The 15565-nt window shown below is 34.4% G+C and overlaps 1 protein-coding gene across 1 annotated transcript; it reads left to right on the top strand.

Moving 5' to 3' along the window:
- Positions 1–9916: 9916 nt before the first annotated feature.
- On the top strand, positions 9917–10854 carry LOC111411506. The gene is made up of 2 exons (XM_023042032.1): positions 9917–10465; positions 10549–10854. The coding sequence occupies exons 1-2, from the start codon at positions 9917–9919 to the stop codon at positions 10852–10854; spliced, it is 855 nt and encodes a 284-aa protein (XP_022897800.1).
- The last annotated feature ends 4711 nt before the right edge of the window (positions 10855–15565 follow it).

The raw sequence follows: 15565 nt of genomic DNA, 5'->3' as shown, positions 1-15565 counted from the left end.
TGGGAATCCCATTTGTGTGGTTAAAATTAAATATTGATTTTGCCTTAAATTTTAATCCACACAAAATAAGGGGCTAAGTTACGATTTAATATAGGTATACACTACAAGAAATACAACCTTTAACAACAATATAAATAGTCGTAGAATGTACATTTTTAGTTGTTGATCACATTCAACGAACAAAATCAGTTGGTCGTTTGTTGGTTAGCAAATGGGTGTTGGCAATTGCATTCAACGACTAAAAATACATTTGGTCGTTAAATGTATTATTTCAACAACTAAATAGCTGGTCGTAAAAATTTTGTATTGACAATTGATTCCTTTTCAACAACCACTTGTTTGGTTGTTGCATCATCTATTTTTGTTGTTATAATACAATGAAAGTGACCAAATTTTAGTTACCTTTCATTTCAACAACGAAAAAAAAGTCGTTAAAAATTAATATTATCAACCAATTAATTTATTTCAACAAATATTTGATGTGTCATTTTTATTATTTTTATCAATCAAAAATCATTGAAAGAATTGAAACTTAGTTGCCTTTCTTTTCAACAATAAAAGAAGTGGTTGAAAAAAAAATTATATTAACAATCAAAATAGTAAAATAATGAGAAATTTGCTTATGAACAACAATACTAATGGTTCCATAACTTCCATATATTCACATCATACTACAGGCTATTCTTACCCACAATCATAAACAATTTTGAAACTGAAAGAAAGCAATTATAAATAGCATTAATAAGAACTAAAATTTTCTTGAACATTCAATCAATTAAAATATCCCAACATCAACTACAACTATAATGTTAATATCAAATATCATAATTTAAATAAAAGATTACATTCGGTTCAATCACGAGTGATCTCTGTAAGTGTTATACCCTAAATCCAATCAATCTTGGACATAAATACTTTTAATATATAATTAATGCAATTTAATGACAGATCTATTATTTAATTAATAGACAATTAAATTAAATAATTGAGTCCGTAGATTCAAATTTTCGTAATTAAAAATTACTAGGAGTTGTGATTATGAGATACAAATTACATATGATTGAATCCTAAACCTTCCGTGGTTGTAAGTAATAATGAGATACGAATATCGTTATTACAGATAAACCATTACGTGTGACATTTCTTACTTATGAAGTAAGTGGCTGATCTCACAAGTTAAAGTGTGGTGACATTTAAATGAACACGTGGATTCTTTTTATAGAACAAAATATTGGAGACCCACCAAGAGATTCGACATGGATAACTATCTGAGTATTAGTGGTTAATCTCTAATGTTCGGTAGTGAAATTGGTCCTTTAACTTGAGGTCGTCATGGTACCTTATATGAGGACAATCATACTTTGACGATGATGGATGTTGTTCTACCAAGGTCCGTTAATATGGCATCATTCGAGTATGTCAAGAATCTTATGAAGATTGTGAATAACTAATAGAGGATTTGTCACTTTTAGATAGTAAGAGATTATGATCTATATTTCGTTCAATTAAGTTGATAACGAAATTCTTGGTTAAGGTATTCTCATAAGTCGAAAATGAGTTTTTGACATATATTGACTTAATAGTAGAGTGAAAGATATGATAATAATCGAGATTGACACACTTCCATATCTCGTAATTAATCGGATCATATTGACGAATGGATTAAAGTTTCACGGTAAACGAATGAGTTTGGTTTTGTCATACAACGTAATATTTTATGTCACATGTATTGCCCTGACACATTGCTAGATATCAATTTGGGACGGCGTGTGTGAGTTGATGATAAATTAAAAGGGTTTTAATTTATCAATTTTGATTAGATCAAAATAATATTTCACGTCGTTAGGTATCGTGATCGAAAACCTGATGGGTTGCACACAAAAGAGAATTGAAAGATTGCAATTTTATCAATTAATTAATTTAACAATCGTTAGATAAATTAATTAATTTGATTGGTTATTTATATGTTCGAATTAATTAATTTGATTAATTAATTTACGGACCGGATCTAATTAAATGGGTTAATTAAATATTAGACCGGTCAAGCCAAACCCGTTCGAGGTTATATAAATATGATTAGAGTTTTCAAAATCCGTAGATAATTCATTATTCTTGTTAGCACAAGAAGAAAATCATAACCCTACAATCTTATTCTCTGTGTGGATCATCGTTGGAGGCTGGACAATTGGACAACTATGGGAGACAGATTCAAGTTGCTGGAACAAAGATACGGCAAAGGAGTTTGCAGATCTTGTAAAAGGTACATCTTTATCACAATTTCTATTTAAACACGAAGATAAATCCTGGCGGGAATCGAAATATGTTTTAATTTTCCATTGTGCACGTTAAGTAGATTCAGAACAGTGGTATCAGAGCCTACTTTGTATTTGTTAGAAATTGTTTAATATTTTGTGCAATCAAAAGTTGATTGTTATCTCTTTTTCTTGGGTCTAGCAATTAAGGAAAAATTGATTTTCATAATATTTAAAATTTGATTTTGAATGAAAAAAAATGGTTTGGATCTGAAAATCGGTAGCAGCTATCGACCGTTGCTGCTACACCGCAGCACTTGCAGGCGAAATCATGGCCACCTCTATTTTGTTAGCGGCGGTCACTCCTCAGTTTGGTAGCCGACGGCTGTAAAGAGAAGGAAGAATTTTAGGGTTTTCAGTTGTTGTGGGTGATTGAAGATGGGGGTCTATCATGCAAATTCGTAATTTGTAGGCTCCTGCTTCCAATTTTATAAAGAGGGTCAAGTTTGCAAATTTTGAAAGGGGGATTTGATAAAAAGGCCTAATCAAACAATGATATTGATAAAATAACCTTCCTTCAATATTTTTTTGGTCAAATGGCCTCCACTTACAAAATTCAATAAACAAATAATGTCAATTATCTAAAATGCCCTCACCATGAAAAATACTCAAATACCCTTTCAATCCAATCAAATCCCTCAATTCATCTACAAAACACATCAATGTGCAGTCTTCCCTAAAATCTTGTTATTCATTGTATTCTTCTTCTATCTTCTCCAATATTGTGAGCATTTGAACAAGAATTTTGATATACATATTATCTACATTGAAATCTCTTCTATATTTAAAGAAAAAAGAAATGTATTTTTAGAAATCTCATTTACATTGGTAATTTTATTGTTGAATATAGTATAAATGATATTTTAATTGATTTTATTTTCTCATTTGGTATATATTTGTATCGTCTGCAACTATTGGACGATAACGATACTCCAGTCATTATCTGTAGTGTAGAACGACACTACAATCGTTATCTTCCATGTAAAACGACAGTACAACAGTTATCTGTTATGATTTGTCCCTTATTGATGATATATTCTGGTTACTTTGATAATATAAATATGGTATCTATTTTCATATTATTTTAATATATACTTGAATTGATGAAACCATAACGACAGATATTTATTTTTTGTTATAACAAAACATCACTGGTCCGTTTTTAGTATTTTACCTAGAAAATATAGAAATTATGTTCAGAAATTAAATATCATTGATCTAATAACAATTTATTTTTAAATATACAAGTTATCAATTAGTCGTATTGTGTTTACATAAGTAACGACACTTGTGCTGTTTTTATAACAGTAACAACACTAGTGTTGTTCTCATTTTTCATGTTGTCCAAGCAATGAGAGTATCTTTCAAATTATGTAAGCAACATGTCTATCTCACAACTTACATGAGTTCAAATTATGGAATATCAAGGCGCGAAAGACTCGTAGCTGCTCATACTCGTGTTTATCGACAAAACGACGCAAGTGAAGATTAACGACACCTGTGCCATTTTGTTGGTTTCTCCTATATTTCACTTCATTTCCACCGCGTTAACCTCAAGGATCGGACCTCCTAACTTAAAAAAGTCAGAATTATTAATTACGTTATGAAGAACGATAGAATTGATATAGATTGTACATATCGTGTTGGAGAAATCACAAGTCACCATCCATATTCGTTGGAAAACAAAAGTAATGAGAGTATCTCTCAAATTATGTGAGTGACATGTTCATTTAGCGACTTAAATGAGTTCAAATTGTGGAATATCAAGGCCTAAAAGGCTTATGACTGCTCATACTCGTGTTTATCGACAGAACGACACAAGTGACGTTTAACGGCACCTGTGTCGTTCTATTGATTTTTCCTATATTTCGCTTCATTTCTATCGTGTCGACCTCAAGGATCGAACCTCCTAACTTAAGAAAGTTAAAATGATTAATTACGTGACGAATAACAGTAGAATTGACATAAATTGTAGATGTCGCATTGGTGAAATTACAAGTCACCATCCACATTCGTTGGAAAACAAAAGTAATGAGAATATCTCCCAAATTATGTGAGCAGCATGTCCATCTCGCAACTTAAATACATTCAAATTATCGAATATCGAAGTCCGGAAGGCTCGTGGCTGCTCATACTTGTGTTTATCGACAGAACGACACATGTGACGTTTAACGGCACCTGAGTCATTCTGTTGATTTCTCCTATATTTTGCTTCATTTCTACTGCGTCGACCTGAAGAATCAGACCTCATAACATAAAAAGCTAGAATTATTAATCACATGACAAATAACGGTAGAATTGGCATAGATTGTAGATGTGTTGGTGAAATCACAAGTCACTATCCACATTCGTTGCAAACACAAAAGTAATGAGAGTATCTCCCGAATTATGTTAGCTGCATGTCCATCTCGCGACTTAAATGAGTTCAAATTATGGAATATCAAGGTCCGAAAGGCTCGTGGTTGCTCATACTTGTGTTTATCGACAGAACAACACTAGTGACGTTTAACGGCACCTGTGTCGTTCTTTTGATTTTTTTCTATATGTCACTTCATTTTCATCACGTCGACCTCAAAGATCAGACCTCCTAACTTAAGAAAGTTAGAATTATTAATTACGTGACGAATAACGGTAGAATTGACATAGCCTGTAAATGTCGCATTGGTGAAATCACAAGTCACTATCCACATTCGTTGGAATACAAAAGTAATGAGAATATCTCCCAAATTATGTGAGCGGCATGTCCATCTCGCGACTTAAATGAGTTTAAATTATCGAATATCGAGGCCTGAAAGGCTTGTGGTTGCTCATACTCGTGTTTATCGATAGAACGACACAGATGACGCTTAACAGCACTTGTGTCGTTCTGTTGGTTTCTCCTATATTTCTCTTCATTTTCATAGCGTCGGCCCGAAGGATCGAACCTCCTAACATTAGAATGTCAGAATTATTGATTACGTGGCAAATAACGGTAGAATTGACATAGATTGTAGATGTCGCGTTGGTGAAATCACAAGTCATCATCTACATTCGTTGGAAAACAAAAGTAATGAGAGTATCTCCCGAATTATGTGAGCAGTATATCCATCTTGCGACTTAAATGAGTTCAAATTATGGAATATCAAGGCCCGGAAGGCTCGTGGCTACTCATACTCGTGTTTATTGACAGAACGATACAAGTGACGTTTGACGGTACCTATGTCGTTCTTTTGGATTTTCCTATATTTCGCTTCATTTTTATCGTATCGACCTCAAGGATCAGACCTCCTAATTTAAGAAAGTCAAAATTACTAATTACGTGACGAATAACGATAGAATTGGCATAGATTGTAGATGTCGCGTTGGTGAAATTACAAGTCACCATCCACATTCGTTGGAAAACAAAAGTAATGGAGTATTTCCAAAATTATGTGAGCGACATGTCCATCTCATGACTTAAATGAGTTCAAATTATCGAATATCGAGGCCCGAAAGGCTCATGGTTGTTCATACTCGTGTTTATCGATAGAACGACACATGTGATGTTTAACAGTATCTGAGTCGTTCTGTTGATTTCTTCTATATTTCATTTCATTTCAACCACGTCGACCTGAAGGATCGAACCTCCTAACATAAGAAAGTTAGAATTATTAATTACGTGACGAATAACGGTAGAATTGACATAGATTGTAGATGTCGCATTGGTGAAATCACAAGTCACCATCCACGTTTGTTGGAAAACAAAAGTAATGAGAGTATCTCCCAAATTATGTGAGCGGCATGTCCATCTCGCAACTTAAATAAGTTCAAATTATGAAATATCAAGGCCCGAAAGGCTCGTGGCTGCTCATACTCGTGTTTATCGACAGAACGACACAAGTGACGTTTGACGGTACCTGTATCATTCTGTTGGATTTTTCTATATTTCGCTTCATTTCCATCGCATCGACCTCAAGGATCGAACCTCTTAACTTAAGAAAATCAGAATTATTAATTACGTGACGAATAACGATAGAATTGACATAGATTGTAGATGTCGCGTTGGTAAAATCACAAGTCATCATCCACATTTGTTGGGAAACAAAAGTAATGAGAGTATTTCCCAATTATGTGAGCAGCATGTCCATCTCGCGACTTAAATGAGTTCAAATTATCGAATATCAGGGCCCGGAAGGCTCGTGGCTACTCATACTCGTGTTTATCGACAGAACGACACATGTAACGTTTAACGGCACTTGTGTCGTTATGTTGGTTTCTCTTATATTTCGCTTCATTTCCATTGCGTCGACCTGAAGGATTGGACCTCATAACTTAAGAAAGTCAGAATTATTAATTACGTGACGAATAACGGTAGAATTGGCATAGATTGTAGATGTTGCATTGGTGAAATCACAAGTCACCATCCACGTTCGTTGGAAAACAAAAGTAATGAGATTATCTCCCAAATTATGCGAGCGACATGTCCATCTCGTGACTTAAATGAGTTCAAATTATCGAATTATGTTTGCAGTTTAATCTTATGCTTCGTAGATTTTTCAGTTTATTTTGTTTATGTGCTTCATATAATTTTACAGTTTATTATATGTATATTGAGAAAAAAATCTGAAGAAAATTAATTAATTTGATAACATCGGGTTTGGTAGTTATCCAACCGGTATTTATTTAGATAATATATGCAAATACGATATTTCAACATTTTGGTGTATGTAAGTGCATAGCCGATATGTTAGTTGCGTATACGATATCGAGCAAATATGTGTAAATCACTCACTGTATATGAAATGAAATAAAAATAGTTTGTGAAAATTATGTGCAAATACCATGAGTTTTCTGCAAATACGGTAGGTAATATATACGGTAAGGTGCAAATACGGTAAGTTGCCTGCAAATACGGTAATCTGTATATACAATAAGTAACCTGCAAATACGGTAAGTGACATAAACGGTATATACATATATAGTATGCTTAAAATTGGTATCTAAACTACACATACGGTGAAAATTTCGGATGAAAACGACATTTGTGCTGTCATGTGTATAAATGTGAGTATAAGTGGTCACGGTCCATTCTTTCCATGAAAAATAATAAGTGGAACTTATTTATATTATAATATGTACATGATACATACAAAAGTTAATAGATATGTTTATTAACTTAATCGACACATATAAGTGTGATAACTTGTATTTTCACCATCTCAATAATATAAAAATTATGTCATTTCAATCGTTTTTTTTTTGTGACTAGTCAATTTTTTTGTGTTATATACGTTAGTGAGTCCATTATTAGAGTCATTTCGTTGAAAAAAAATCAAACTACAATAGATAACGACTGTAGTGTCGTTTTACTTTACAAATAACGGTTGGAGTGATATTCTATATTTCAAATAGCAATTGGAGTGTTATTACATCCAATGGTTACAGATAATACACAAAGCACACTAAATACACAAATAATACCAAATAAATATTATTTAATACTATTTTTAATAATAAAAATATAACAAAGATGAAATTTCTAAAAGCATCTTTCTTCTTTCTTTCAATGTAAATATATGTTATCCAAACCCTTGTTCAAATGTGATTGAAGAGAAGAAATATGTGAATGTAATTTTGAGAACTTAAAATTGAAGAAAATGAACAGGGAAAAAAGATTTTATTTTCAAGAGAAAAAAATAGGATTTTAAGATGAATTTGAAGGAAAAATGACAGGATGAAATGAATAAAATTGAAAGGCATTAAATTAACAATTAAAGGAGAATTTTGTCATTTTACTAACTAAAATATTTTTTATTTTTTATTTGTTTTTATTATTGCTTAAAGGTCATTTCATCAAATACATTGTTTAGTTAGGCCAAATGAACAAATTCCCCATTTTTTTTTTATCTAGGTTCAAAATCGGGGGATTCATTTAAAAGGCTTGATCAAACTAAACATTTGTTCAAAAAGACCAAGAATTAAGACTTTTAGTTGAAAGGCCTAAAGTTATTAAATAGGGAAAATAGAATTTGTAAAAGACTAAAATATCCTTGTATATGAAATGATGATATTGCCCCTTATTTTCATTTCAATTTCCTTTCAACCCTAATCTCCTTCCCTCCCTCCTCTAAGAACGAATCAACCACTATAGATGCTTCCATGTTGATTTTCTTATCATCATCTTTTTCTCTACTTAATAAAATCACAAAATCTACATTCTCATTCCCTTGAACATTCATTTGGTTGAAGTGAATAATAAAGTCTTGCTATATTTTTATTGGGCATTTGGAGAAGAAGAGAGGGTATGGTAAATTTTCGATATTTGAGCCACTTTCTTTCTCCATTGTTTTGAATCATCCGTTCATGTTGTTGTATATGTGTTTGTGGTGTTCATTTCTCAATAATGATTTTGAATTTATTTTATGATTTGATTGGATCTTTAAATGGGTTACTTCCCAATCTTATTCTCATTACCCCTTATTTGTATTCCTTAGTATTAATTGAAGTGAAATGTAAAGTGGTGAAGGATGATTGGCTTTTTTCACATTGTTTTCACGTGAAACGTGTATTTGATTTTTTCAGTACAGAACGACATTCATATTGTTTTATGAAATTGTGAACGACATAGATATCGTCTTCTGAAATCCATGACAACGTACATATCATTATCAATACTGTATGATGTTTGAAATTTGATGAAATTTATATGTTGAGTTACAGGTTATGGACACCATGGACATGGTATGGATATCGGTTTGTCATCCAATTGAATATGAGCAGACAGTTGAAGGTAGATGGAAATAGAAGTATTATGGAAATGGCAAAGGGAAAATAATACATATTCTTGTTGCAAAAACAATTTCTTACATGGAACTATATGATAAAGTTAAGGAGGTATTGAATATCGATACGAGTCTATACAAAAATGGAGATCTCAGTCTTGTCCCGATAATGTCTAAAGCTCCAGCTGCACTAATCATAATTGATTGTGACAACGTAAGATGGTTTATATCTACCTGTACATAAACTTTTCTTTGTGTAAGTATTTTAAATGAAGTTGTTGAGAATCAAGAAGATTTTGGTGATGAAGGATGTTTATTAGTAATAGATGGTGGAGAACAAATTTGAAATATGAACAACGAGGAGGAACAAGATCGAGCAGACAACGATAGTAATGATGACAATGGTGATGGAATACTTGTAGATTGTAATGGTTTTGATGTAAGTGAAGATAGTCCCCGAAGGGTAGATGACGAAGTTAATTCTCTTGTGGCAGATGACAATAATTTTGAGTTACGCACGCATGAACCTTGCAGTAGGGATATATAGTGAATGGTAATGATGTTGAATGTACTCAAATTGTATCTGAAAGTGTAAGTTCACTCTGTTACGAGACATCAATAAAAATTCCGGAACGATTAGATGTGCGAGTCAACCAGTTGTTTCCATCGAAATATGACCTAATATCAAAATTACAGTTGCTAGCTGTGAAGTGCCAGTTTGAGTACAAAGTTAAGAAGTCAAATAAGAGCACTTATACAATTGTTTGTATTGATGAAAATTGCAAGTGGCGCTTACGAGCAACCAAGATCGTAGAAAGTCCCATTTTCGAAGTTTGAAAGTACAATGGTCATCATTCTTGCTCCATGAGTGTTCGTCACAGAGATCATAGGCATGCTTCATATATGATTATTGAAAACCACATCGCTCCTAAGTATGAAGATGTCAACCGAGTTTACAGACCAAGGGACATTATTAATGACATTCGTCGAGAGTTCGGCATAACCGTAAGCTATACTAAAGCGTACATGGCTAAAAATTTTGCTTGTGGACTGATTCATGGGAAACCCCGTGAGAGTTATGCGAAATTGCCAACGTATTGTCATGTTTTGGAGATGCAAAATCCTGGTACACTGACATTTATTCATACTAATGATGATCGGCGCTTCAAGTACCTTTTTATGGTATTGGGACCAACTATACATGGGTTCATAAACTCAATGCGAAAGGTAATTTCTGTAGACGGTGCATTCTTAACATCGAGAATGAAAGGTACTCTACTCGTAGCAACTTCTCAGGATGCAAATTTTCAAATATTTCCACTCGCATGGGGAGTAGTTGATTCGGAGAATGATGAATCCTGGACTTGGTTCGTTCAGAAGTTGCGGTTAATAACAGGTGATACGGATGACCTTGTAATTATATCTGACCGTGCAAAGTGCATCAAAAATGGAGTTAGAAATGTGTTTCGATTTGCTCATCATGGTACTTGCAAAAGAACTTGAAGACAAATTTTCCACGGTGTGATGTTGCAACTTTGTTTAGGGCAGCGTCAGAGGCTTATACTGTAACCGAATTTGAGTCCTACATGGCAGCTCTATGCAGTAAAAAGGAGGGCATCAAAGAGTACGTATTAGAAGAAGATTTTCAATGTTGGGCTAGAGCGCATTTTACCGGGATACGTTACAATATCATGACTACAAATAATGCGGAATCTATAAATGGTTTGTTGAAGAGTGCTCAAGAACTTCCCATAGTTGGTTTACTAGAATATATTCGTGGGATACTACAAAGGTGGTTTTAGGAAAGACATGTTGAAGCAGAAAAATGTGTGACCCAACTCACGCCAGCATTAGAGAAAAAGATGTGCATGACATATAATGAGTCAAATGGGTTGGAGGTAAATTAGGTTTCTCCGGACATTTATCAAGTTGGTGACAATTTAGAACACCACTTTGTGGATTTTTACGAAATGACATATACGTGTAGAAGATTTGATTTGGACAAGTTTTCATGTACGCATGCAATTGCTGCAGCAAGGTTTAAAGGAGACGAGGGCTATAAATTATGTACCCCCTTTTACACTAGTATTTGTTGGAAGCAAGCTTATTCTAAATTCGTATATCCTTTGCCGAACGAGGTCGAATGGCAAATTCCTAAGAATGCGATAGCCAGAGAAGTATTTCCACCATTGGTACGAAGACAGAGTGGACGACCATCAAAAAAGAGGAAAAGGTCGGCCGGAGAGACGCGTGTGGCTCGTAAGTGCAGCAGGTGCAAGAAAACTGATCATGTTTGATCCACTTGCACGGGCCAAGCAGCTAGTAGTGAACATTAATGTTGTAACACTATCCTATTTTGTAACTGTACAACTTCGTACTTATTACATCAACTGAATGAAATCACTTATTAGATTTTGTACTGATTGTGTTATTGAAATGTTTTTTTACCGTTGGAATCAAATTTTAGTATTTTAGGTATTCATGTTCGTATCTTCTCACAGGGAATGCAAACTACGTTCATGTCGTTACAGTAGACATGAATGTCGTTCCAGTTCAAAAATTGTACAGATTAACATAACGAGTTATAAATCGTTTCTGAGACACAAAACGACATTCATATCGTTTCAATGTTAAATAGACACTACTTCTCTGATTTTTCTTAATGACTTAGAACTCGTTATGAATATAAATAACGACTTAAAAGTCGTTTCAGTTAAAATTTATACTAAAACGATTTCTACCACATTTTCGAGACACAAAACGATATTCATATCGTTTAAATGTTAAATACACATTGCTTCTCTGATTTTGCGTAACGACTTAGAACTCGTTATAAGCATAAATAACGACTTAAAAGTCGTTTCCCTTAAAATTGATACTAAAACGATTTCTATCTTGTTTCTGGGAAACAAAACGACATTCATATCGTTTCAATGTTAAATATACCGCTTCTCTGATTTTGCGTAACGACTTAGAACTCGTTATAAACATAAATAACGACTTAAAAGTCGTTTCAGTTAAAATTGAGACTAAAACAATTTCTACCTCATTTTTGGGATACAAAACGACATTCATATCATTTCAATGTTAAATACACTGCTTCTCTGATTTTGCATAACGACTTAGAACTCGTTATGAACATAAATAACGACTTAAAAGTTGTTACACCTAAAAATGACGTTTCGATCCTCCTTGACCGCTCCACATACGTTCGAAATGTGTATGACAATCGAAAGAGCGTATCAAGTGGGCTGGTAGCTCTCGAATGGTCCAAAAGAGCCAACGAAGATACTCTATTTCTATGGAAACAATCTGAGTGTGAAAGACAACTATGAAATAACAAATGTTACCATAGCAACTTCTAAGTCGTTACGCAAAATCAGAGAAGCAGTGTGTATTTAACATTGCAACAATATGCATGTCGTTTTTTTGTCTCAGGAACGAGTTTTAAATTGTTTTTAGTATCAATTTTAATTGAAACGACTTCAGAGTCATTATGTGTGGTCATCACGAGTTCTAAGTCATTATGCAAATAAGGATAGCAGTGTGCATCTTACATTGCAACAACATGACAATGGAAGACAATGGAAAACATGTAGGCTTGTACATGTAAGACTCAACAACCTGACATGGACAATATCTAAACTTTAAAGTTATAGAAGACAATGGAAAATATGTACATTAAAATTGTATTCAAACTCCAAAATAGCTGCTACTCCAAAGCGAAAACAACCAAGTGACTACATAATGTTATAAAAATATAAAAAAAATACGAGCAAAGCACAATCTACGGCTCAAAATCCCAAGCCAACAACTCTGCAGCCAGTTTCTTTCTCCATACTGGTACGTAATCCGGTCGAATTGTATTTACGTCCATATTTGCGTGCAGAAATTCTATGAATTTGATAGCGAATATTTCACAATCGGATCTACAAAAAAGTTGTAAAATTTTTGTATTAATTTTCAACACTCAAGATAATATGGTACTACTAATTATGAAATTAGTCATTCTTACCCGTTCACTTGTTGGAGAACATCTTTTACATTCACAAATTTGAAGTTCTCCGTACTATATTTGCTTTCATTGGTGACATGAGATTTTATTATCAACGGAATAAGCACCTGTAGAGGCAAAAGGTAAGCTTCCAACGCTGCCCGGCAAATGTGACCTTTCAGACTATCAAACATTAAAATGGCCCATTCATCCATGTCGACTTGAACTGCAAACCAATGGTCGCGGGTCCAACAAGGAAGATACAAATATTTACAGTCCCTCCAAGGTTTACCGAGTTCCGGAGTAGCCCCTCTCACATAATTCATTAGACTCTTACTACATTTGAGCTCTTTATTGGACTGTAATTGGCCATATGCATTGACAACAAATTGATAGAAATAAGTGTCCAGTATGCAACAGTCTTGTCGAAACAGATTGGGAAATCTGGAAGCCCTTTCTCGTATCTAATATAGGGCCTCGTTTATAATCTACAAAAATAAACTAATAAATTCAAACCAAGTTCTTTTGTGACATTATCGTAAAATCATTAAAGTTGGATTACTTACACTGTCATTAATCCAACCATCCTCTTTCGAAAGATCCATCAAACTTTTTGCTTGAACATCATAGAAGCGCAAAGGTATAATTTGGCTGTGCATACAACAAAATCAACACGAAGTTATATTTAGGTAATACTGTCATTACTTTCACATGTACTTACAACTATATGTAATAATTTACCACGAAGGTGTAGTTTCCATCCATTTGCAAAAAGCCTCAACCTTGCTAGGATCTACTTCTCGATAAGGATCGTATACATTGATGTCCGACAACTTTCTCCTCTTCGTTGGGTCAGTGTACGGAGAACACAGTAAGCGCACTTTTCTCTTCCGACGATACCCTCGTCCTTTCGATGGATCGGATCCCGCCTCATCGATTTCTACAACGTCCCCTATATGTTGCAAATAACAACAATTAGAAGTGGAAAATCTGTTTCATTTGGATATAAAGATGTAAAACTTAACTTTGAATTCATTTTTACATACCTTGCGTGGATTCATTTGTATCTACATCATGCTTTTCAGGCGTCACAAAATCAGCAATCCCTTTCTCCACGTCGGGATGCTCCTCCTCTAATATTATTTCTTTTCCAACACTCTCCTTGATCATTTTTTTCATTTTCTTGCTCATCTATATCATTCCCAGATCTAGCTTCCTTTTCCAAGTCCTTCCGTCCAACATTTTTGCCTCTAACCTCCTCCTCTAACTTTGGGTCCTCCTCATGAGCTTCTACATTTGTTTCAGCGGCAGGCACATCTCTCACATCATGAAATCCAGGCTCAGTTTCCTACTCCTTCCCTCCTACATTTTTTCCTCTAACCTCCTCCTCTTCCTCTAACTTTGAATCCTCTTCAGGTAGATCTACCTTTCTTTCAGCAGCATGCACATCTGTCACATCATCAAACCCAACCTCCTTTTCCAACCCATCCTTCGGTTCATTTTCTGGTACATAAGTTGTGCTACTAGTGGCACCATCAAATGCACTAGTTGCTGGATGGAACCAACCCGCCACAGCCAATTCAACTAACCTGTCAACCTTTTTCTCCACCGATCAAGTCGAGTCGATATAACTGCTTGTAGCCTTCCCTCAAGTTTTTCAATTTTCGTTCTCAATAAATCCTCTATGTTGATCTCAAAACCACGCTGTGGTGGTTGAGCTGCTCGAGGAGACTCTTCGTGGTATGTATGCTGTGGCTCGACATCTTGCTCAGCCTCGTCTCCTTTGGAATGATGTGAAACACTCTCATCCTCTTCCACGATTGGTTTCAACTCTTTCCAATAGGCCTCTTCGAGTTCAGCTTCGGTGGGAATCAATGTGGAATTAACCTCCAACTGCAAATATTAAAAGGTGCAAGTCATTAGTTATTCATGAAGCTAATTCCACAATTTGTTCCCATTAAACTTAATAAAGACAATTTTACCTCCTTCGAATTCAACACGTTCTCAATGGTAGCAGACGTTAACCTCTTCGGCATTTCCCAAGCGACCATTCTTGGTATTACATCTGGATATTTCATACCAAACTTCATTCCCAAAGTTGGGATCGTTTCAAATGCCCAAATCTATTGCAAAACAAACATTTATATTATCTCACAACACAAATTTATATATATAAAAAAAAATACGAGTCAAGTGTATTATTTGTTCATACCATTATAGCGAGGGGAAAGCCGTGTAATGAATACCGGCAACGTGATTCGCCTCCGACGTTCGAACTTTTCAATTTATCTCCCATCTCACGTTTGAATATACTGATCGTGTATTTAAATGAAAAATTTTCCCATGGATACGTCTCGAACCTATCTAGATCGTCCACCAAGTCTAGCCACCATAAATCAATGAATGTATTCTCCTCCGTGGCCCACAGGACGTACACCAAGATTACGATCAATCCTAACTTATACTTATCGCTCTTTCTTTTCTTGCAAATTACAAATGCATTGTAAGCATCTCCCTTC

This window comes from Olea europaea, chromosome 15 (genome assembly GCF_002742605.1).
Source record: "Olea europaea var. sylvestris chromosome 15, O_europaea_v1, whole genome shotgun sequence".
NCBI lineage: Eukaryota > Viridiplantae > Streptophyta > Magnoliopsida > Lamiales > Oleaceae > Olea > Olea europaea.
The sequence above is the reverse complement of the archived record's forward strand: the minus strand, read 5'-3'. Positions and strand labels throughout refer to the sequence as shown.

Bases quoted from the DNA above. Each gene is read 5' to 3' on its own strand.
- LOC111411506 (XM_023042032.1), top strand. From the start codon at position 9,917: ATGAGTGTTCGTCACAGAGATCATAGGCATGCTTCATATATGATTATT. The intron at 10,466-10,548 runs GTAATTATATCT...TACTTGCAAAAG, and splicing joins CAGGTGATACGGATGACCTT to AACTTGAAGACAAATTTTCC.